A 24815-nucleotide genomic window follows, 5' to 3' on the forward strand; every position below is an offset into this window, starting at 1 on the left:
TTCATCCACAATAATTGAAATCTAATGAAAAAATCAATTTGTTTTGTTTTATTAAAGATAATTATAAGATCCATCACACTTTACTATATGGGAAAAATACATAGAAGTGCAAATTATCACGCTTGAGTATCAAGTTATAAAAATATCACATCCTATAATCGTTTTTCTAATTTAGATGTCAGATTAAGATTGTGAATATTGTTGAAACAAAAAAAAATGTAACTTATGTTTTTATAATATGAAACCATATATTATTTGAATACTTATCTTAATTTTTCTTTCACCAAATCGTAAAATTCCATAAATCAAATAATTACATGTAGTATTTTCAAATGTAATAAAAGCTATATTGTGTAAATAAAAGAGGAGAGAGAAAAATATTTTATTTTGAAACTTCTAACTTGTATAACTTTCTTATTTTAAATATATTATTTACATATTTGTTGAGAAAAGAAAGATATATTTAAATCCTTATGTTTTGATGATACCAAAACCACCCAAAAGGCATACTCTAGCTGATGATGCTCCTATGTTCCTAACTGTCTTAGTTTCTTGTATAGCTTGACGGATCAAGAAAGCTGAAATAACTGAAGACATCATCTTGACCGAAGAAGTGTTTAACAAAAAGACTCCACACGAGTCTAGAACACGCGGAAGATGCAGACTCAACTGAAAGCTCCTATCTAAAGGAAACTGCATCAGGAATGACTGGAGAAAGAAAGACCACATGAATAAATTCTAAGACACGCCGCAGTCAATGAAGAAGTCAGAAGCATTGACTTTAAAAGAAGATGTCCTTGTACTTGAGCCAGAAAAGAGACGTTATCTTCCAACGGTAGGATTTGAAGAAGAAGATCTCCACCAACGGATCTATTCCTCAGAGACGCCTATAAATATCTCAGAAGAACTCTCAAGAAAAAGAGTGAGGAGAGAGAAGAGAAGAGAAGATTTCGATTCAATCCTCAATGCCGAAGCTACATCATAATATCAAATAGAGCTTAAAATTCCTTAAGCATTGAATCGATGAAGAGAGGATCTAGATGTTGTGAAATCAGTTTTACTAATTACCTAAACTCTCTTGTTGTAACTAGGATTTTCACTTAGATAAATCATTAGCCTAGTTACTGATTACTTGAGATTCTGTACTCAGTAATCCTAGTTGGTATATTACAATACCCCTTTTCAAATGAGCGAGAAGAGTGTTTGTGATTGAGCTTGAGAAGCTCAGTGGTTGTTTAGTACCACTAAACTAAACAGTTAGGTTCCTTAGCACCCGCAAGCTAAGTGTGTAAATCCAACTCTATGAGTTGGTTGCTGTAAGGAGTTTCCTTTCAGTATAGGTTGCTTTGCACCCGTAAGCATTGCAGATAGGTTTGCGTTGCACCCGTAAGCATCGTTGTTAAGTTTCCTGTGTACCCGTAAGCACTAGCGAGTGATTGTCAGACTAATCATCTGGCCATGGATGTAGGAACGTTGTTTTTCGAACCACGTAAAAATTCCTTGTGTTCTTACTTGCTTTATATTCAGTACTTGCACATAACTCTATTTCTCTAATACTGATTAACTGAAAAGAGTAACTAAGGGATTCTTTGTGAAGAAAATCTTTCAAGGCTATTTCACTAAGTTTAATATTCCGTTGCTAGGGTTATAGGTTTAACTGATCAATCTTTTGATAGTCAGTTAAACAAGTAATTCTACTATGTTTTACTTACGACTGAAGCCTTACTTGGACTGAAGTTAATTGACCAGATCAATTAACTGAAGTCACCCACTGAACTTTTGTTTCAGTACCAGTCGCCATCCCTTGTCATCTGAAGCGTGCATTTTCAAATCAGTAAAACTGTCTTTTAGAACAAAGGTGTTGGTTTTAAGTAGGGCTGTATACAAACCGAGCCGAGCCGAGCCGAATACCTCCAGGCTCGGGCTCGATTCATGAAGATTTGGCTCGGCTCGAGCTCGAATTCGAGCCTAAAAATGAGCTCGAGCTCGGCTCGCTTATATAACACCAAGCTCGAGTTTGGTTCGAATTCGGCTTGTTAATTATTCGTTTATCTCGAGCTCGAGCTCGATTCGAATTTCAAGCTCGGTTCGAATTATTTATATATTAAAGGTTTCATTAAAATAAAAAAATTATATTTGTTCATATATTACTAGACTATTTATGAATCATAATTTATAATTTATTTTTAACAAATAGATAATTTATCAAGTTAGTAGTATTTTTTTTTAATTATGAGTATTATTTTTATTATTTAAAAAATATTTAACAAATAAAATATATAAAATTATTATTTAATGAACCTATTCGCGAACATATTCGTGAACCTATTCGTGAGCCTATTCACAAACATATTCACGAGCCTATTCGCTCGCGAATAGGTTCGAGCCAAATAGGTTCGCGAGCTCACGAGCCGAACATGCACATGCTCGAGTTCGGCTCGATAATTTTATCGAGCTCGGATTCGGGCTCGAGTTCGACTCGTTTAGAAAACGAACGAATTTCGAATGAGTTTTTTTTTAGTCGAGCCCCGAATAGTTCGCGAACGGCTTGGTTCGTTTACACCCCTAGTTTTAAGTAACCTTGTTTCGAAAATAGCCTACAGGTGATTCCCCCCCCCCCCCCCCCCCCCGCCCCCCCCAATACACATGTCCTTTCAACCCTCAAGGGACCCAACAATATTACATATCAAATTAAAGCTATTGTCACGATCTTTTAATTTGATATGTGTATTGAATATTTTATTATTAACTAAAAAATATATTTAGGTAAAAAGAAAGATAAAAATAAAAATTAAAAATAAATAAAATATTATTCATCCGTCTCATAACAAGTGTCCTACTTTTCTTTTTGAGTTGGCCCACAACAAGTGTCCTCTTTCTAAAATAAGAAAGTGAGCTTCACCACTTTTTACCTTTTTAGTTTTTAATCATCTCCACTTTAATTCTATTTTTCTCACAAAATAAAAGTGAGCTCCATCATTTTTTTTTACTCTTTAATCATACCCACCTAAATTTTCGTGCCGAAACAATTTAGGATACTTGTTATGGGATGAAAGGGAGTACAATTTAAGAAATTTTTCAATATTTAGTTTGAAATTTCCATTATGAGAGAAATTTTCATATTAAAATTTATGCAAAGAGATGTAGAATTGCAAGAAAATAAAATAAAAATCTATCATTAAGCTACCTAGGAGAGTGAATAAAGAAAAAGCCAAGAATCTCTAATTATATAATATAATGATGATACCTTGATACCTGCAAAACAGCTTTGTTGTATTATATAGAAATAATCACATAAATTAACTATAAAAGTATATATGTCCTAATAAATAAATAAAAAATTTCTAAACTATCCAATTTTGTAAATATATGTACCAAATCTACCCACTATATCCTATGTCCATCTTCATTTTTTAATATTTGTTTGGATGTAAAAGCTCAAAGTGTATTGTGTGCATATATTGTGATTTGAACTCACAAATTCAATCCGCAAACAAATGAAACAAACAAGAACTCAAACAAAAAACAGTAAAGCACTCGGTGGATTTACGTGGTTCGGATCTTCGATCCTACATCCACGGGAGGGTGAACTCTTAGCGTCTTTATTAAGTGAAGAAACGAGATCTACAAGTACAAGAAAACCACAGCAATACCAGCTGCAAAACAAGCTCTCAATCACAGAGAATACTCACTCTAACTCTCATACAAAGACTCTTCTTCTCTCACTCGATTTCAGTTATTGATAGCTAAACTAAACTTCTAATCTGAACAAGAATGAAGATATAAACCTAACTTAACAGCTGCAACTAATCTTGACCATCGAATGAAGTAAGATCTGATCCAACGGTTGAGGATATGTCGCTGCACTAAATCTGTTATATCAGTTTGAACCTTTTTGCACTCCAATCCTTCAGCTTTCTGTATTTGCTTAGATATCCCTGCCTTTCGCATGGCTCTTGTCACAGCCAATAATTAACATATATAATAGCACCTTATAAAAAAGAAAAAGAAAATAAGAAGTTTATTATTCTTATCATTTATGCGCAAATGAGCATTGCTTCTTACAATTTATGCGCCTTAGTGAAAGAATTTATGTGCATACAATTTTTGTGTTGAAATTAATTTTATGCGTATAAAAGTATTTATGCGTATTATTGAAATAAAAAAAATTATTGCTTATTCTTACAATTATGCGCAAATGAGACTTGCACATTTATGCGCATACTAAACTTATTATACCAATTTTGCGCATTGCGCATAAATCTTAATTAAAATGAATATTGATTATTATACCAATTCTTACCATTTATGCGTCTAATAAAATTATTGTGCATAATAAAATTATAATGCGTAAAAAATTATTGATTATTATACTAATTATGCACATAATAAAATTATTGATTATGATGCGCATAATAGATTTCATGCACGTTTTTAATTTTATGCGCATAATATAATTTATATGTCTTAGGAATTTATGTGTATACGTTAAGTGATGAGGGATGAGAACCTCACCAGCGCAGCCATGTGGAAAAGTGTTTACTTATGCTCATATTTGTAAAGGATAGATCGTATTAACAACGCAGATGTATTAACTAAAAACTTGGAGACCCGCGCTAGGAGAAGTGTGTTTGCGCAGCACGTTTAGCAGCGCCGCTACGACGAGGAACAATTGGAGAGGCAAAAGGAGTTTACAGAGCCAGGTTTGGCAGCACAGCCGTACTGAAAGACAACCAGAGTGGCGAGTCTCACTGAAAGAATGAGAAATTCCTGCGCAGACGTCCGAGACTTCCGTCAACGCAGTATTAACTCGTAATACTTAGAGTAGAAAGCTGTAAGTTAGTTAGAATCGTGTAGCCTGTTAGACAGTGACCGCCGCCTCCATCAGTATGTGAGGAATGTAAAAAGACCTTTATACCCTTTGTCCTTGTAATTCCTATAAATACTCCATGTATTCCTCTTCGGAGGCTCTCTAGCAATTTGAATAAAAACAGCCATCATTTCTCTAAGTGTTCTTAAAGTTTCCGGAAGTTCAAGTCTATATTGAAGGATTCTGGAGCAATAGGTCGATTTCTACCTCATGTATCTATGTTTAATTTAGGTGTTGGTTTTGTGCTTTGCCAAATAAGTTATTTAATTATAAGTAGTTGGAAGGAATAAATTGAGTCAAAAAGTTTTACGATAATTATATTTTATGGTAGTAAAAGCACACGCATAATAGCAAATATACTATTAAATAAAAATATAAATAAGTATAATAGAATGTAGTGATTTTAAAAAAAGAATATTTTTGATTGATAATTTTGAATATCCGTGTAGTTTTATATAATCTCACATGCACAAAAGATGAAATGTTTATATATGTGGATGCATATGTATCGCAGACACACATTAATTGATAGTAGGCACGCATGCAGACCCCAAATAATGTGTATCAGTTTAGACTCTTAAATGAGGGCCACAAAAATCACATTGGGCGCCCACACATAGGGGTGAGCATTGTTCGCTATTTTATTTACACGCCGCAAGTGTACGGGTGCAATTGTATATAGTGGCAAACAAGGTCGAATCCACATGGACTAATGGTTATCAATGCCTATCCTTAATTACTTTACTCTATCTGGAAAAACGAAAATGAGAGTTTTGTTGTAAAAAACAAAATAAATAAACAGCATGAAAGAAAATAAAGCAAGCTGCGAAACAGAGAAACAGATAAGAGAAGATTTCCTAAGGCAAAGGTTTCAACAGATTCTCCTAACTAACATGTTCAATTCAATTAATAAGACGATTCCTAAGGCAATCTCAAAATTAGTCTATACCCACTCCCGTGGCATACAAACCGTTGATTACATGCAAGGCTACCGTCCCCGGATCGCACTTCTAACATGCAACTCCTAAAAGCTCAAAGGATTAACGCCCTCATAAATATCAATTCCCTTTAGAATTAAATATATGTGTTCTATGTTCTTAGTTCAGGTAATAATTATCATCTCCCGATATCAAATTAAAACCTATGATTATGCTAAATTGGTGGCCAATCAATAAAGCAAACAATTATAACAAGAACATAAAAAGGAATAACAGTCTCAATTAATTGAATCAAACAATTAGAAATTCAAAACATGTTTACTCCCTAAACCCTGGGAAAAAATGGATTCTAGCCACACATAGACATATGAACTAGAATACAATTCTCAATAAAACAAATAAACATCCACAAAAAAACCGTAGTAGAATTGAGAATCTTCAGTTCTTGCTCTCGCTCCGTTCTCCGTCTCTCTCAGCTCTCAGGAAAAGTAAAAATATGATAAAAGATGATAAAAGGTGCAGAGAATAAGTTCTTGGGGAGTATTTATATGGCCTAGGTCTTGTAGCTCTCAAAAATACCTATAATCACTAAAAAAAATGAATTTTGGGCGGAAAAACGGCGTCTCGCGCGGCCGGGTCGCGCGCCCGCGCGCGCTGTCCAGCAGTTCTGTCTTCGTCGCGCGGCTGGGTCGCGCGGCCGCGCGACCTTGCGCGGCCTTGCGCAGTGATTTTGTTTTGGCTCGTTCTCCCTCGTCCGAACTCCGATTTATGAACCGTTTGTGCTCACGAACTCCTATCGAGACGAACTACAACTTCTATTTCAGCCAAATCTCACTACTACAAAAGTTTACATACATAACAGTGCATAGATAACGGTTTTTTTCAAAAACCGTTATCTATGAGCGCATTTTTGGAATAGATAACGGTTTTGAAAAAATCCGTTATCTATGTACTGTTGTCTATATCCATAGATAACGGTTTTTGAAAAACCGTTATGTTTTTGCGTTATCTATTAGTTGCATACATAACGGTTTACAAAACCGTTATCTATGACCATCTTTTATAACGGTTTATTCATAACGTTAAAGAACCGTTATGTATAAGAGTCATTTACAACGGTTTTGGAACCGTTATCTTTGAGCGTATCTAAAAACTGTTGTGTATAATTTTTTTTTATTAATTTTTTTAAAATTATATTATATTATATTATATTATATTAAAAAATAACATATAAATTGTTTATCCTAAAATCTGAATTTATTCCTAGATATAGACTTTGAAAAATAAAAAAATCATAACATTTTTTATTAAAAATCTAAATTAGAAATCTAAATACCAAAAATTGAATATTAAAAGTGAAAAAAAGAAAAAGACAAATCCTTATTTCTCTTCAAAATTTCCCCCAATCTCTTCAAAAATTTTCTCCAATCCCGCGCTGAATCCAATCCTGTCTCCTCCCTGTCTCTCGACTCCCTCTCTCCCCTCTCAACTCCGCCGCCGGCGCCGCTGCCCTGCACCGGCCCGTCGCCGCCCACCCTCGCTGCTGCCCCGCGCCCTAGTTCTTCTCTATTCGATTGGTTGAGCCCTAGTTCTTCTCTGTTCGAAACAACCCAGCCGTCGCCATCTCAGGAAGACCGGCGAGCTACGCGACCTAGAGCCCGCCCATCGTTGCTGGTGGTCCGAGGATCGGCGAGCCGATGGTGTTCTACGGCCGGTTCTCTTCTCAACTCCACATAATCGAGGCAGGAAAGGGGGAAAGCCCTAATTCTCTAATTTGCAATCGAGAGCAGATGAGGTTGATAATTGGGCGTCGAACAAGAGTTTTGCCCCTTCTCCCTCTCTCTACCTCCTCTCTGCGCCGCCTTTGTCTCCGGCGAGCAGCCGCTAGCCGCCACCTTCTCCAGCCTGGCGTCGCCCCCCATCCCCATCACCCCTCTCTCGCTTCCACCACCGGTATACTCTCTCTCTCTCTCTCCATTTTCTATATGTATTTCTATCTTTGCGTAATTTTTGAATTTGGGCAGAGCAACCTCCATCGTCGGCTCAGCGCCCACCACCGCTCCAATCGCACCACCACTACCCCTGGCACCTGCCTCCAGCCTCTGACTCCGACAACAGTCGCCCTCATTCTTCAGGTAACAACTAAATGAAATTGAAGAGTGCATTAGGTAGCAAATTTTAGGGCATTTTGGACTCGAATTTTAGGGATTTATGGCTTGAATTTTCGCTAGTTTTTTTTTCTTGTTTCAGTTCATCTCATCTTTTTGTTCTTGGTTATTCTGAATTGAGAATATTGAACACTGCTTTCTGAAAAGAAGTTGCTTAAATTCATCTCATCTGTTTGTTTCCCCAAAGTTAGGGCTGAAACTGTGCATGCTAATTAGGTTGTTCGAAGCAGAAGAAGTGTTGGAATAACAAATCTGCTGCTGTTGCTGATGGTTTAGAATAGGAGCAGCACTGGTTCACAACTATATTCTAGCTTGTTTTGCTTCTTCTTAAAAAAAAAAAAGGAAACTGATAAACGAGCTCGTGTTATGCAGTTCAAGCTCTTCAAAATTTGTACAGGTCACTTAACAAGCCGATGCAGCTGGAGCATTGGAAAGAAGAGAGTGGAGACCCTTGTGCAGAACCACCCTGGACTGGAGTTCAATGCATCGGATCATCAATTATCGACCTGTAGTTCTTCATTATCGATATGATGATATAGATTCTTCTTACAGATTGACTATTATAGTGACTCTGACTTCTTATTTGTGTTCTTTTTTTTCAGTAAACTTCATGGGCTGGGGCTGACAGGAAGCATTGGATTTGAGCTCTCAAATCTCAAGAGTCTGAAGAAATTGTAAGAAAATTCTGTCAATTTCTGTGTTCTTCATTCATCATCGTGCATTGTTGTGACCTCTTTTTAATTGTGTGAAAATCATTTTTTAGGGACCTTAGTTCAAATGACATTGAGGGATCAATCCCCTACAGTTTACCTCCCAACCTCACGCACCTGTAAGATACTCGACATAGGCTATTCTGGTTCAAATTTGATTAGATACGATGCTATGTTAAGGTAGGATATTTCTCAAACTTTTAGGGTATGGCTCATTCCTCATTCTGTTTCATCTTCTTATCTAAGGTTTCATTCCTTCATTTTAATTTTTGGAGCTTAAGTGCCCTAATCTTTACATTTATGTTGTTTTAGGTTTGAAAGTACACGGTGATAGAGAGATTGATAAAGAGATAAGCTTCAAGGTGAGTTTTATGTCCTCTTGCTTTTAGTTTTAGTTTTATATCCTCTTCCTACATTTTATACCATTGCTTTTAGTGCTAATACTCACTATTAGCACTTTCCACTCATTTTCTTTGCAACTTTATCGCTTGCATGCTGAGAGGTTGGTATTTGGTAATCTGCTTATCAATCTCTTTTATTGAATAATTTGGAACAATTTAATATATTGAGAAGGGTGAGGTTGGAATTGGTGTTAGTTCTTATTTAGCATACTAGAACTCTATCAAACAGGTAAACTATCTAATATATTTTTCTGAAGCATACTTGTTTGGTTTCATGATGCTCTATTACTCTGGTTTCTTATCATCCCTCTTTCCACCAAATTTATTAGGCTTGGCCTTTTGTTATTGTTCTTTGTGTTTCTTTTGGTTCCTGGTAGTGGTAATACAGATCATTGCAAAGATACTGAAAGGTACTTTTTCATGGTTGGCCAAGAAATAACTTCCCAATTCTGGTGCCCCCAGTTAGCTTCAGTGAACGAGAATCGGGAGTAATTACTGCCGCCTTTTGGTTATTACATCTAACTAATGTTATATATTTGTTTTTGGAGGTGAATTTGCGTTAATCACTCTTTTATGTCTGTTTGTATTTGTGGTTGTAGATATGTTATAGTAGGTGGTGGAAATTCAGTTGGTTATGCTGCTCGGACTTTTGTTGAGCATGGAGTGGCTGATGGGAAGCTCTGCATTGTCTCCAAAGAGGTTTTTCATTCTATAATATGGCACAAAACTTTTGAATAGGAATATGCAATGATGATGTATACTTGAAAGATCCGCAAGCTCTTCAACCTTAACAAGGAAGATGATGTTAGGAAGTATGTCAACACATACCGTCGCACATTCACCACCAAATCTGGTGAGATATTTGCATTCATTTCGTATACAAATACAATGATCCTTGTGTGACTTTAAACCTATTTTGATTTCACATGCTTCCATTTGACATTTATTTTATGAACACAGGCAACAAAGTCAGCAAAGCTCCTAAGAGTGGAGATGAGAAAGTGATAGGAGGACTTTCATGCTTGATGTCGGAAATTGGTCAAGCTGTGGGTATCATTTTACAATTATTTTGAGGTCAAAAGACAACCAGAGAATCATAGCAGGTTGACTAACTAGTTCTTGAGGATTTGGTGCTAGAAATATTGTATGATAGATTTTTATTTTAGCTATAAGGTAGTTGGTATTTTCAATTTTGAATAGGAATATGCAATGATGATGTATACTTGATATTTGGTTCATTTGTATAATAATGTATGAATATTTTGAATGATATATAATATTGTTATTGTTGATTTTATCATTTTGTCGTTTTATAAAAAGTGCAAAATTTAAAAATATACTACAATTATAAAAAGTGCAAAAAACTGTTATAAAAAGTGCAAAAAAGCGTTATGTATTCTAATCAAAGATAACGGTTAAAATCGTTATAAAAAGTGCAAAAATCGTTATAAAAAGTGCAAAAAACCGTTATAAAGAGTGCAAAAAACCGTTATGTATTCTATCAAAGATAACGGTTAAAACCGTTATAAAAAGTGCAAAAAACTGTTAACTATGATAAAAAAAAAAAAAAAAAAAAATTAATACATAACGGAAAAATCTTAATACATAACGGTGAAAAACCGTTATGTATTTTATCAAAGATAACGGTTAAAACCGTTATAAAAAGTATAAAAAACTGTTAACTATAATATGAAAAAATATATATTATGGAATAGATAACGGATAAATTATAATACATAACAGTCGAAAACCGTTATGTATAATCAATATAGATAACGGTTTTATAACCGTTATGTATGTGTGGTTGTACTGTTATCTATTCCCTTCATAGATAACGGTTTTATAACCGTTATGTATGTGTGGTTGTACTGTTATCTTTTCCCTTCATAGATAACGGTTTTTAAACCGTTGTGTATGACACCTATAATAGATAACACCACTATACACAACGCTTTTTTTGCTCATAGATAACGGATAAAATCCGTTATCTATGTGCGTTTTTCTAGTAGTGTCTTCCAAAAACCAATATAAGCTCAAATAAATCAACAAACACACAAAATCCTCATAACTAAACATCAAAAATGACACACCATGAGGTAAAAATGCATGTTTATCAACCCCCCAAACTTGAACTATTGTCCGTCCTCCGACAAAACAAAGATGAACCAAGAATGAATCAACTAGAGCGTAGAGAAAAGTGGATAACATTGTGGCTTCAGATTTGTCAACAAAATTACCAACATGCATTTGTATCTCCAATCATCAAGATATCACACTCATGACAAACTTCAAATTGTGGTCTCAATGACTTGCAATCCTCACCAAAAAGAAAAAGAATATAAGAACTCTCAACTCTCAAGTGTATGGACGTGTTTACACTCAGTTCAAACAAAACAAGTACTCAACCATAAGCTTGTCAATCGTCTCACCTCTCCACCACTTAATGTGTGCTCTTATAACCAAGATCAAAAAGGTCTTCATTAAGGGTTGTAATGTAGGCTCTTTGGTAAGGTGGGATATATTTGGCTGAGTGACTAAAAGATACTCCTCAATGTAGCTCGATCATCAACCTTATAACATTCTTAAACCATACCATCTTCCACCTCTCACAAAACCAGATTTTTCAATACGAGAAATCATCACAACTCAACAATTATTTCTCATAACATTATGTCTCTCTAATGCATCCTATGTACCCATTTTTTCAATTATTTTGTTCTCTCTTTTCTTTTCTTTTTTTCTTTTCTCCACCATTCTTTTTTTTTTTCAACAACTTGTAGGGTACTAGGATTTTCAATTTGAAACCACAAAACATAACTCATGATCATTCATCTCCACAAACCAACTATTCCATATTAACAATTTCCAAGTTCCCACCCATAGCTAAATCAAAGAATATGGAAAAATAAGGCTCAAAGGGGGTGAACTAGGATCATATAAAGATATAGGACAAATATGGGATAAATAGGCTAGCAAAGATGGCCTTCTATCATCTCAAAGTTATTAAGCACACTATGTGACCTCGAGGGAGAAACCACGACAAGTTCTAGTGAGAAACATGCATGCTCGAACAATCACTCAAGAATAGGAAATAAGACTGTAAACATGGTGACAGTCAAGGCTAAAAACTCACAGCTTATTTCATTGATTGCAAACACATAGAGACCATGCTTATCATTCATCAATCATGCTCAATCACAACAATATCAACACAAACGCATGCAATTTCACAAGTTTAAAGCAGAAATCATCATGAGCCAGTTATCTAACCAATCTCTACACTACTCACATCTTCATCAAGGTAACATCACAGAGAAACCACCAAAGCAAGACTAAACAACTCAACGACGACACAAACAAAAACAACCAACAAAAATGCACCCACAAAGACACATCCCCCCAAACTTATTCACCACTAAGGAGAATAAGTTTGAAAAGGATTTGTGGGGCACAAAAACAAACTAACAAATGAAAAGAAACGAACTAACCAAAAATTGGGTTGCCTCCCAATAAGCGCTATTTTTAACGTCGTTAGCTCGACAGAACATCAAACTCTTCAAGGAGGCTGGTACAAGCAGTGCTGCGACCAGCTGCTCCCTGCTCCACTTTTGCCAGCCATGCTCCCTTCCTGCGAATTCTGATCACCTGGATCCTGCCAAAAAAACTGATCCTCATTAAAAGTATTATGAGCATCAACTCTTACCTTTCCCGGATCCTTTGCTTGCTTGGGCACTTCGTCCTTGTGGATGCGGCATGGTTCGTAGACATAGAAGGTTTGGCTTTCATCATGAACTCGCAGCGTGAGCTCTCCTTTCTCCACATCAATTAAAGCTCTTCCCGTCGCCAAGAACGGGCGCCCCAAAATCAGCGGGATTTTGTTGTCATCCTCAATGTCTAAAACCACAAAATCGGCAGGGAGAATAAAATCCCCCACCTTCACGAGCACGTTCTCCACAATTCCACGAGGATAAGTGACCGACCTGTCTGCCATATGCAGCCTCATAGATGTCGGCTTCAACTCTCCAATCGCCAGCTGCTGATAAACAGATAGAGGCATGAGATTTATGCTCGCCCCCAGGTCGCAGAGTGACCTTCTGAAATGCTGGCCTCCAATAATGCAGGAAAGTGTGAAGCTGCCCGGATCTTTGACCTTCACCGGCAGCTTCCTCTGCAAGATTGCGCTGCATTCTTCATTGAGATTCACCGTCTCAAACTCTCTCAGCGTCCTCTTCCTTGAGATAATGTCCTTCAGGAATCTAGCATACTGCGGCATCTCCTGCAGTGCTTCCACCAATGGAATATTAATATGTACTTTCCTGAAGATCTCTAAAAATTTGGAGAACTGCTCTTGCCCCCTCTCTTTCTTCTGGTGCTGAGGGAGAGGTGTAGTCACAGTTGCTGGCAAAGTAGCTTTTTGCTTTTCATCCTTCTTTCTGCCAGAAACCTCAACAGTGACCTCCTCAGCTCTTTCTTCAATCAGCTGTGCACTCTCCCCTTCCTGCGTAGTCCTGCTCGGCAAATCAACCATTTTAAAATGACACTGGGGAAACGGCATCCACCCCGGAGGACGCAGATGTGGTGGAAGTCGTCGACCTTCCTCATGGACTCTCCACGAGAGCTCTCTTTTCTCCATCTCATGAGATCTATGGCTGCACTCTGAGGTGACTTCACTCTTTAACCCAATGGCCATGCACTGCTCCTTTGCATTCACCTTGGCATTGTTTATGACATTGCCCGACTGTTGGAGTTTGTTGACGGCGGTGGCTATTTGACCCAATTGGGTCTCGAACATCTTCATTTGAGTCCCCACAGCAACGGCATTGGACTCTAGCTTTTCTATTCTCTCGTCGGACTTGGAGATAAATTTCATCAGCAACTCTTCCAAATTAGGCTTCTTCTCCTCATTGATGACTCCATTGGTGACAGAGAAGCCTGGTGGGGCCTGAAGCGTGTTATTCGGATTCCCATAAGCCAAATTGGGATGTGGACACCCTCCATGATGAAACTGTTGTCCACTATTGTATCCACCCTGTTGCCCATGCTGAAAGTTCCCATAGTTTCTACCATTGATGTAGTTGGCGTCTTCTACGCCTGTTGGGATCTCCACAGCCGGCTCAGGATTGCCAATAGTCATCGCATTGATCTTCGAGTTCATCTCTGCCAGCTGAGTCAAAATCAATGCCATAAGGTCCGAACTGGAGGTAGCAGCAACTTTCTTCAAGTGAACTCTCTCGGATGGCCATTGATAGCTCGTGGTGGCCATACTCTCTATGATCTCCATAGCTTCAGAACTCCCTTTCTTGAGCAATGAGCCCCCTGCAGCTGTATCCATGAACATCCTGGTGCGCTCCCCACAAGTGTTATAAAACATGACCACCAGAGTCCCCTCATCAAAGCCATGGGACGGGCACTTTCTCAACTTCTCCTGGTATCTCTCCCATGTCTCTGCTAGTGTCTCTCCATCGAACTGTTGGAATTGGAGAATCTCCATCTTTAACTTCAATGTGAGCCCGGGAGGATGGAATTTCCGCAGGAAAAGATCTGCCAGGTCCCCCCATACTGGATTGGCTCCCAGCTGTAGAGTTTGATATCACGACTTTGCCTTATCCCTGAGTGTGAATGGGAAAAGGCGGAGTCGTATAATGTCATCAGGAACTCCATTCATCTTAACAGTGCTGCACAACTCCAGGAATTGCGCCAGATGCGCATTGGGATCTTCCACAGCTTTGCCTCCATACTGGTTTTGCTGCACCATCGTGATCAAACCAGACTTAAGCTCGAAATTATTCGCGTTGACTCTTGGAGGCTCATGATACTGATACTGCGAAGTGAACGCCTCATTGATGGGAAGCTGCTTCTGAGCATTGCGGTTTTCCTGCGCCTCAATCAAACGCTGCAGTTGCACCTTGAGAGCACGGACTTCTTCTGCGGTAGCCATAGAACTACATAGCAAACTTCAGAACCAAAAATCAGGACCACAGGAAAAAAATAAAGAACAGAAAAATAAATAAACAGAAATAAAATCCAGATTAGTCTCAAACAATCAATAGATAGTACTGATAAAAATCAGTCCCCGGCAACGACGCCAAAAACTTGTTCGCTATTTTATTTACACGCCGCAAGTGTACGAGTGCAATTGTATATAGTGGCAAACAAGGTCGAATCCACAGGGACTAATGGTTATCAATGCCTATCCTTAATTACTTTACTCTATCTGGAAAAATGAAAATGAGAGTTTTGTTGTAAAAAACAAAATAAATAAACAGCAGGAAAGAAAATAAAGCAAGCTGCGAAACAGAGAAACAGATAAAAGAAGATTTCCCAAGGCAAAGGTTTCAACAGATTCTCCTAACTAACATGTTCAATTCAATTAATAAGACGATTCCTATGGCAATCTCAAAATTAGTCTATACCCACTCCCGTGGCATACAAACCGTTGATTACATGCAAGGCTACCGTCCCCGGATCGCACTTCTAACATGCAACTCCTAAAAGCTCATAGGATTAACGCCCTCATAAATATCAATTCCCTTTAGAATTAAATATATGTGTTCTATGTTCTTAGTTCAGGTAATAATTATCATCTCCCGATATCAAATTAAAACCTATGATTATGCTAAATTGGTGGCCAATCAATAAAGCAAACAATTATAACAAGAACATAAAAAGGAATAACAGTCTCAATTAATTGAATCAAACAATTAGAAATTCAAAACATGTTTACTCCCTAAACCCTGGGAAAAAAGGGATTCTAGCCACACATAGACATATGAACTAGAATACAATTCTCAATAAAACAAATAAACATCCACAAGAAAAACCGTAGTAGAATTGAGAATCTTCAGTTCTTGCTCTCGCTCCGTTCTCCGTCTCTCTCAGCTCTCAGGAAAAGTAAAAATATGATAAAAGATGATAAAAGGTGCAGAGAATAAGTTCTTGGGGAGTATTTATATGGCCTAGGTCTTGTAGCTCTCAAAAATACCTATAATCACTAAAAAAAACGAATTTTGGGCGGAAAAACGGCGTCTCGCGCGGCCGGGTCGCGCGCCCGCGCGCGCTGTCCAGCAGTTCTGTCTTCGTCGCGCGGCCGCGCGCCTGGACCGCGCGACCTCGCGCGGCCTTGCGCAGTGATTTTGTTTTGGCTCGTTCTCCCTCGTCCGAACTCTGATTTATGAACCGTTTGCGCTCACGAACTCCTATCGAGACGAACTACAACTTCTATTTCAGCCAAATCTTCCAAATTCGGCTTCTTTATTTCTGAAAAATACGTTCAAACACAAGCAAGTGACAAGTTCTTGACCAAAAACCAATATAAGCTCAAATAAATCAACAAACACACAAAATTCTCATAACTAAACATCAAAAATGACACACCATGAGGTAAAAATGCATGTTTATCAAGCATCGGTTCAAAACCGAACCGAACCGATGCATTTTGAAGAAATCGAAACCGAACCGACCTCGGCAGAATGCGAACCAAACCAAACCGATTGAAGTTCAAAAACCGACAAAACCGAACCACCGAAAATTGATCGGTTTCAGTTCAAAACCGAACCGAACCGAACCGTTGTTTTTATCTTCTAAAAAATAGTAAGTTCACTAAAAAGTATTTTCGAAAATAAACAGTAAAATTTGGTTCAGCGGCGGTCCGGAGGATGAGAAGCCGTGGGGAGGCGGTCTGCTTCAACGGCGGTCCGACGAAGGAGACGTGGGCGGCGGGTCTGCACGTGGCTCGTGCTGGAGGAGAAGTCGGGCGGCGCCGGTCTGCTCGTGCTTCGTCGTCAGAGGTGGCGGAACAGCGGAGGAAACGTCGGGGTGGGGGCGTTCAGAGAGTCACCGGCGCGGCGGCGCGACGTCAGGCGGGTGGTGTAGGGCAGAACTGAGAGGGAGATTGATTTTTGAATTTGAAAATTGGAATGGAATAGGAGTGCGGCGGGTAGTGTAGAGGGCAAAAACAAAATAAGCATATTCACTTCTTTAGACTAGGGTTTCGAAATATATAAAATATATAATATATTTATTAATATAGTATTAATGTATCGGTTCGGTTCGGTTCATAACCGAATCTTGAACAGAAAACCGAAAGCGAACCGATACCTGGTCGGTTTTCTACTTTGCAAACTGAACCGAAAATTGACCCAAAAATTCCAAAACCGAACCAGATAAAAAATGATCGGTTCGGTCGATTTTTTCGGTCCGATTCGGTTTATGCTCAGCCCTGCCCACACCAAACATTATCGCATATTAGTATGATAATTGTAGTCTTAATTAGTTACCATAATTATTATTATTATTCCTCCTAAAATCATTATTGTTATTACCATACGTAGTAATTATCATAAATTATGCTTTAAAATTGGATATTGAGTTAATAATTTTATGAAATAGGATTTTTAGACGCTTAAACTGGTTTTTTTTTTTCTATAAATAATATTTTGTACTATATAGTATATACCATTCGGTCCTGACAAAAATAAGGTCATGTACGAAACAATTTTATATATATATATAGAGTTCAATTCTATAGAAAAAAGACTCTAAGATTATGAAGTAAGAATGAATCTAAACCTTTGATTTCAACAAATCCAACGGATCAGATTTAATTCATCAAATCAGTTTACTAATTAAAATCAACCGTATAATATACTATAAAATTCGAAAAGGTTATAAGCGTCAATTTCTTCCCATCAGATTTTAGGAAATTTAATCAAAACCCGGAAATCTCTCGATTTTCATGAAGACGCTGATACCATGGAGATTTCAACGAATTCTTATGATAAGCTTTTGAGTGTTATTTTGCATTACCACTGTCATTGTGTACATTGGGACATCCTTCGCTGCCGTATGATAAATTTAGATCGAATTCCATTCCACTTCAATACTAATAACAAATTTATGCGAATGGTGGAAAATTAAATGAGCAAATACCAACTTTAGTGTGCATGTTCAAATAAATTGTATAAGGATAGCAACAAAAATTTATAAACCAAAATTCAAACAATTTTTAACAAATTAATGTAAAGAAGACATCCCAGCAAATGATACATTCTCCACAAAATTTTAAAGTAAACTTTCCAGATTTCTGTCAAAATTATGGGGTACAATTAATAATTAATTTTAATCGACTAACAAATTACTAAATTAAATCATTTAATTTTAATTACAGTCAGTACTCTCTTGCGAATACAATGACGACTTGTTGCCGGCGGCCATAAATATGGCCCCGAAAAAGTGGGTCTCAAACATAAATTCATTGTAGATAATACACTTTCAACTCACGACAATCTACTCAAATTATTAATAGAAAAAGTAAAAAATTAATTCAAGACGAAACCTAAAAACATAAAAAAAAAATTACCTTGGAAGAAAACAAGTAGTAGTCTTCGTAAAATCAAAATGCAGCATGAAGAAGCACTACCACTTCAGTCCACGCTTCATAGCAACAAAATGCAGCTCCGCAAAACAGCTAATGACGACCTTCAATTTTTTTTTAAAAAAATGAGTACGGATATTACATGGAGTGCTGGAGAAGGAAGACACTCTTTTTTTTAGGCAAGACAAGGAAGACTATCATAAAAAGAAAAATCCAGAAAACACTGATATATTAATGTTTAAATTCATTGAAGAAAAAAATTACACAATCAAAGTACGAAACGTGTACATAAATGTTTCAGTCCAAGAATCTAAAAATAAATTTATTAAATTGCATGTAGGCTTCGTAGGTCCTACCTCAAACAAAACCAAACCAGGACATAAATTCAAAATCACTATAGTATCGGTCTGGGTTGATTTAAATGAAATGAACCGGTTTTCTAGGTTGATTGGGTTTATTTAAATGAAATGAATCAGTTCTCTATCACTTTTGATGTGACACTAATCCAACGTCCCAGCCTACCACATACAGATGGGATCCTCTGTCCCACTATTTTGTGTGTATCATCGTGTACCACTCTTAATTTATCTATTTTATAATTGTATTTTATAAAAATAAAAAATATTATTATATTATGAACTCTAATTAATATTTATTATTAAAAATTAAAATTTTAAAAAATTATATACCCTTACTTTGAATTAATGAAATCAGATGTCGGCTTTAGGATAGATATTTCCTTATTTTAGGTCATTTTTTCATGGAACTTATATACATCATGGTGACGTGGCATAACAGAAGTGTGAGTGTGTGTGTTTTGAGTCAAAGCAGCAAACTCATTTTGAGTCTTTGACATTGCAGCTGCAACTCCAATCTTCATCTTCCACAGCAGCCGCCCGCCGTTGAGATTCCAACTCAAATATCTTATAAACCAATCTTTGACTAAAATTCGCCCACTTCTCTATCTATTCCTCCCACCAATTTCATTTTTTTTTTCTTTTTCGTTTCTTCCTCGAATTTTCCTTGGGTTAGATTCATGCATCGTTAGAAAGAGAAAGAGAAAGTCCCTTTTCCTCCTCCTTTCCTAGTTGGAAAACAGAGTATAATTCTTGATTCCCTTCTTCCCAATGATTTCAGACCTCAAAACCCTGCACAAAACAAACGCAGTGTAGCTAGGGGTTCTTTTAAAATGAAGCTGATTTTGACTCTGTTTCTATCCCTTTCCGTCAGCGCTCTGTCGGCGCCATCTCCGAGCGAAAATCCCACAAACGCAACCTCAAAATGTCCCATGAATTTCGATTATGTAAGGACAGTCCCATGGGATGTTTCCGAGTGCAAAGACCATCTCTCTCCCAACAGCACCAGGTGCTGCCAAGCCCTTCTCTCTCTCATCGGCGTAGCATTCGCGGAGAATCTAAAAAGGACATCTTTTTTCCGGCTCCCAGATTTGCCCACCTCAATTTCATGCCTCCAAGATTTTCAGACAAAACTGAGCTCTCTTTCTCTGCCGTCTAATCTGACATCCGTGTGTTTCAATCCTATGCAATTTATCACAACCCCAAACATCTGTGCCTCGATTCAAACCACTCGAGATTGGGTTGAGAAGCTCGGGAATTCGACCGATTTGGACTCTGCTTGCAAGCCGGACCTCGCTGATCTCACCGCTTGTGATGCTTGCGTTGCTGCAGGTTTTAAGGTTCAATCAAGTTTGATCGCAATTGATGGTAATAACTCTCATTCCACAAATTGTTTTTACTTTGCGGTTTTGTATGCTGCTGGAATTGTGAATCAGTTTGGACCTGAGAGCATTGGTGCTGTTTCCTGTATTTTTGGTTTATCGATTGTTTCTAACAAGAGCTCGTCTAGTAAGAGGCATTCGGGTTTGATTTATGGCGTGGCTGGAGCCGGTGTGGCTCTAGTTTTGGTGTGTGGTTTGTTGGGGTTGTACATTTGGTGGGGTAGGAAGTTTAGAGAGAGAAGTGATGAGGGAGAGGAGGAATTGGGGTCTAGGGCAAGAAGGCCTACCATAGTGTCTATATGGTTCAAGATTGATGAACTTGAGAAGGCGACGGACGGGTTTTCGCCTAAGAACTTTCTAGGGAGAGGGGGTTTTGGGATGGTCTATAGAGGGACATTGAGTGATGGAACGGTTGTTGCAGTGAAGAAGATAATAGAATCTGATATTGAAGGGAATTCTGAGTTTTGTAATGAAGTTGAGATCATTAGTAACTTGAAGCATAGGAATCTTCTGCCTCTTCGAGGGTGTTGTGTGGCTGACAACGGTGCTCCACACGAGAGTGAGCGTTATCTTGTTTATGATTACATGCCGAATGGGAACCTTGATGACCATTTGTTTCCGGTGAGTACTAGTGGGCATTCTCCGTTGTCGTGGCCTCTGAGGAAGAGTATAATCATGGATGTGGCAAAAGGGTTGGCTTATCTCCACTATGGCGTTAAGCCGGCTATATATCATAGGGATATCAAGGGGACTAATATATTGTTGGATAGTGAGATGAGGGCAAGGGTGGCGGATTTTGGGTTGGCGAAGCAGAGCAGGGAAGGGCAGTCTCATCTCACGACCCGTGTGGCTGGAACGCATGGGTATTTAGCGCCTGAGTATGCCCTATACGGGCAGTTGACTGAGAAGAGCGACGTGTACAGCTTTGGAGTTGTTGTTTTGGAGATCATGTGTGGGAGGAAGGCTCTTGATCTGTCCGGGGGGTCGCCTCGTGCATTCCTGATCACGGACTGGGCTTGGGAGCTCGTGAAAGGTGGGAAGCTCGAGAAGGTGTTGGATCCTTTCCTGGTGAACGATGGGGATTCACAGACTGCAAATCCAAGAGGAGTGATGGAGAGGTTCGTGCTCGTTGGCATTCTGTGTGCTCATGTCATGGTGGCCCTAAGGCCGACCATTGCAGAAGCGTTGAAGATGTTGGAAGGTGATATCGAGGTCCCTATCATTCCGGATAGGCCAATGCCTCTCGGCCACCCTTCCTTCCAAAGGAATTTCAGCATTTCTCCGGCATTGAGCGCATTACAGCTCAATTCCGGAGACATGCTTAGGTGAAGAACCCTAAACAAGATGTTTTCTTTTTTTTGTCCGATAAATGATTAACTAATGAAAAATTCAAGATTGTTGGATTTGGAAGTGCAAAGGCAGTTTCATCAACAGAGCTTCAACTGATAAGAAGGAAAATGTCTTGAGAATTTAGAGGTGTTCTTGAATCCTTTGTAGATGTACAAAGTTTGTATACATATCTATAACTATAAGCCACTCCTTTGAAATGGTTTAATGTAAATAGAGATCGTTTTATCATCTTTTACTTGAGTTTTAGAAATTCTAATCATTTGATTGATAAACAATATGGTTGTGGAATTTAGCTTGGCACCAGTGTTAGTGACGACCAATCGTGGGAATCAACGGTTGGTACTCTCGTACTATGTCGTACGGAGATTGTGTCAGAGAGTGCTCAGGCGTGCAATAAAGAAGAAAAAGATGGAATCTGGTAGTAATGGTAATGGTAATGGTGGCCATCAAAGTATCACTTTGGTTGGTTTAGAATGCAAGTGTGAATTTTGCTGCATTGCTTATGTATGGTGTCCAATCTTTCCTACGTTGTCAACTACTAGGTTTTCTGTTTTCTTCTACTGTTTTGCCCTTTTCTTTTGGGAGTCTTGATATGAAATAATAGCATGCTAACTTGTTCGCTTTTGATCAACCTGGGACCCAAACCGTATCGAATACCATACCACTGATAATATTATAAATGTACTTGTATTGGTTAAATGTATTTCTCATAATTGAACCGAATATTTTGTACATTCCATCCTCACCTTTCACAAGACTTGACAAACTAAAAAACCAGATTGAGGGAAACATACATGTTATTGTTTCACAAGTAAGAAGAAAAAAAAGGGTTAATTGCCTATAAATACACGAACTATACTCAAATTTTAGTTTTTGACCAAATCTATTTTTTTTGTCAAAAAATACGTAAACTTTTATGTTTTTGGGATCATGTCAAACTCCAAAAAATTAAAAGTTTATGTATTTTTTGACCAAAAAAATAGATTTTATTAAAAACCAAAATTTGAGTATAGTTTAACTCAAAAAAAAAAAAAAAAAAAAAAAGAGTTCTGAAATGCCATTTTCTTGAAAATGAAATATGTGGGAAATTAGCAGAAATATGGTAAGAGAATCTTTTCTCCCCAGCAGAAAAAAGAAAAAGAAAAAAAGATATCTGCATTCTGTTGGGATCCCATCCCATGTTGAAGTGTTTATGCTCATCTCCTGCAAATCTATCCCTTTTCCCAAAATGGAGAGGTGGTAGCTCAATCAAATCCCTTTTCTTTTCTCTATGACATTCTTTAATGAAAAAGAAAATATATATTTGAGTAGAAAGAGAGAAAGCAAATTGATGAAACAATGTTGATGCAGAGAACCTCATCATTCCCTTTCCATAAATGACCAAACTGGAATTAAATAGTTGAAAGGACTACACATCCAAAAAGAGGAGAGGAAGCTAAAGTGCACTCAACCAAATCTTGATTGGGATCTTAGTTAAAGTGCTCTAACTTTAGCTTCCATCAAATAACAAATGAACAATGATACATGTCCAAAAAAGTTGTAGTAGTAGTAATTTTTTTCTTAACCATTTGGGTAATTGCACAAGATTATGCAGTAGAAAATAAAAAATAAAATAAAAAAATGGGAGATTCTCAATCATGTGTGACTATAAAAAGGGATTAAAGAATATGATGATGGTTTGTATTGTTGTCCTCTGCCATTCCATTCCTGATGATGAGCCATCCCTCCAGCTCCGTGAGTGCATTCCTGAGGTTCGTAGCGCGCGAAGTCGATAATCTTGATCATCTGTTCCTCACCTCCCACAGCTTCATGTCAGTGAGCTTCCTCCAACACGTGCTCTCCACGCTCCGATCCTTCCACTCCCACCTTACCTCATTGCTCCACCAGCTGCGCCTCCCCGCCGGCGACAAATGGCTCGACGACTACATGGACGAGACCTCCTCCCTCTGGGAAGCCTGCCACCTCATCAAATCCGCCGTCTCCGCCATGGAAACCTACTACTCCTCCGCCGCAACCGCAGCCTCTTTGCTCCAACCCCTAAACCCCCACCAGGTTCGCTTCTCTTCTTTTTTATTTTTATGGAGTATATATATATATTATATATATATATCTTTGTAATTAATGGCTATTAGTTATTGATTGCGTAGGTTATTAGGGCGATGAACGGGTGCGAGAGGGAGCTGAGGGCGCTGCAGCACGAGAACAGGAGCGTCGCAGAGATGAAAATCCAGACATTATCTTTAAAGTTGAAGGAAAATACAAATACAGTGAGGTTGAAGGGTTTCAGAGAGGTTTTCTACGCAATGAGGCATGTGAGCACACTGCTTCTTCTCATTCTGCTGAGTGCCTTGGTCTACTGCTGGCCGGAAACCACCTTTTATCACGAGGGGGCCTCCGCCTCGTCCTCCGCCTCCTCAGTGGCCGCCTCCACTGCCAAGTTGCATGAGAGGGTGGCGACTGCGCTAGCCCACGTGCAGGCGCAGCCCGGCATCCTCCTCTACGAGCTGCAGAGGTCGGCCTTCGCCATGGAGGAGCTCAAGATGGAAGTGGAGGCCGGGCTTGATGTTGATGATGCCAAACTTGAGAATTTGAAGAGCTGCGTTGAAGCTTTGCAGTGTGGGGCTGAGGGCATAATTGGACAGCTCGATGATTTCTTCGATGAGATCGTGCAAGGGAGGAAGACACTTTTCAACATGTGTTCTCATACATAATTACTACTACTACTTTTTTTTTTTTAAATGTTTTTAGGAGAGGAAGTAATCTTAATACATCAAGAGGAAACAAACTTCAAGGAAAGGAATGTGATTCTGTGTTTCGATTAAAAAAATAAATTGAGGAAGAATTAAAACAGCAAGAATATGTCTAAGGCAATGTTATCTTTAAGAGAAAGCAAAAATTTCGTTGAGACACAGGAATTGATTCTTTCTAATCTTGTTTCTTCACGAGATCAAAAGAAACTTGACAAATTCAAAGATGCTTCGAAACAGTAAAACAATAGAGGGGGGGAAAAAGATCGGTTAATTACGCGGAAAATCATGAACTTTAATTGGTCGGATTTCCAAACTTTCCATGAACTTTTTTTTTTGTCAAAAATTCCATGAATTTAAGGGGTTGAATAATTTTTCCATGGTTTTCAAAAATCCCCAAATTGAGTGCTGACATGGCATTTTTAAGTGACCTGAAAAGTGACATGGCGTCACCGGCGGTGAATACATCGTTTAGGTGCGGATAAAACAACGTCGTTTTGAGCCCAAAACATTCTCTCTT

The 24815-nt window shown here is 38.1% G+C and overlaps 2 protein-coding genes across 2 annotated transcripts; both read left to right on the forward strand.

Annotated features, from left to right (window-relative positions):
- The first annotated feature begins 19267 nt into the window (after positions 1-19267).
- LOC131019021 (probable receptor-like protein kinase At1g11050) lies at positions 19268-21776 on the forward strand. Its single transcript, XM_057947710.1, has one exon. The coding sequence runs from the start codon at positions 19650-19652 to the stop codon at positions 21525-21527; it is 1878 nt and encodes a 625-aa protein (XP_057803693.1). The 5' UTR covers positions 19268-19649; the 3' UTR covers positions 21528-21776.
- Positions 21777-22501: 725 nt separating this feature from the next.
- Positions 22502-24396, forward strand: LOC131019368 (uncharacterized). The gene is made up of 2 exons (XM_057947905.1): positions 22502-23600; positions 23696-24396. The coding sequence occupies exons 1-2, from the start codon at positions 23259-23261 to the stop codon at positions 24257-24259; spliced, it is 906 nt and encodes a 301-aa protein (XP_057803888.1). The 5' UTR covers positions 22502-23258; the 3' UTR covers positions 24260-24396.
- The last annotated feature ends 419 nt before the right edge of the window (positions 24397-24815 follow it).

This window comes from Salvia miltiorrhiza, chromosome 1 (genome assembly GCF_028751815.1).
Source record: "Salvia miltiorrhiza cultivar Shanhuang (shh) chromosome 1, IMPLAD_Smil_shh, whole genome shotgun sequence".
NCBI lineage: Eukaryota > Viridiplantae > Streptophyta > Magnoliopsida > Lamiales > Lamiaceae > Salvia > Salvia miltiorrhiza.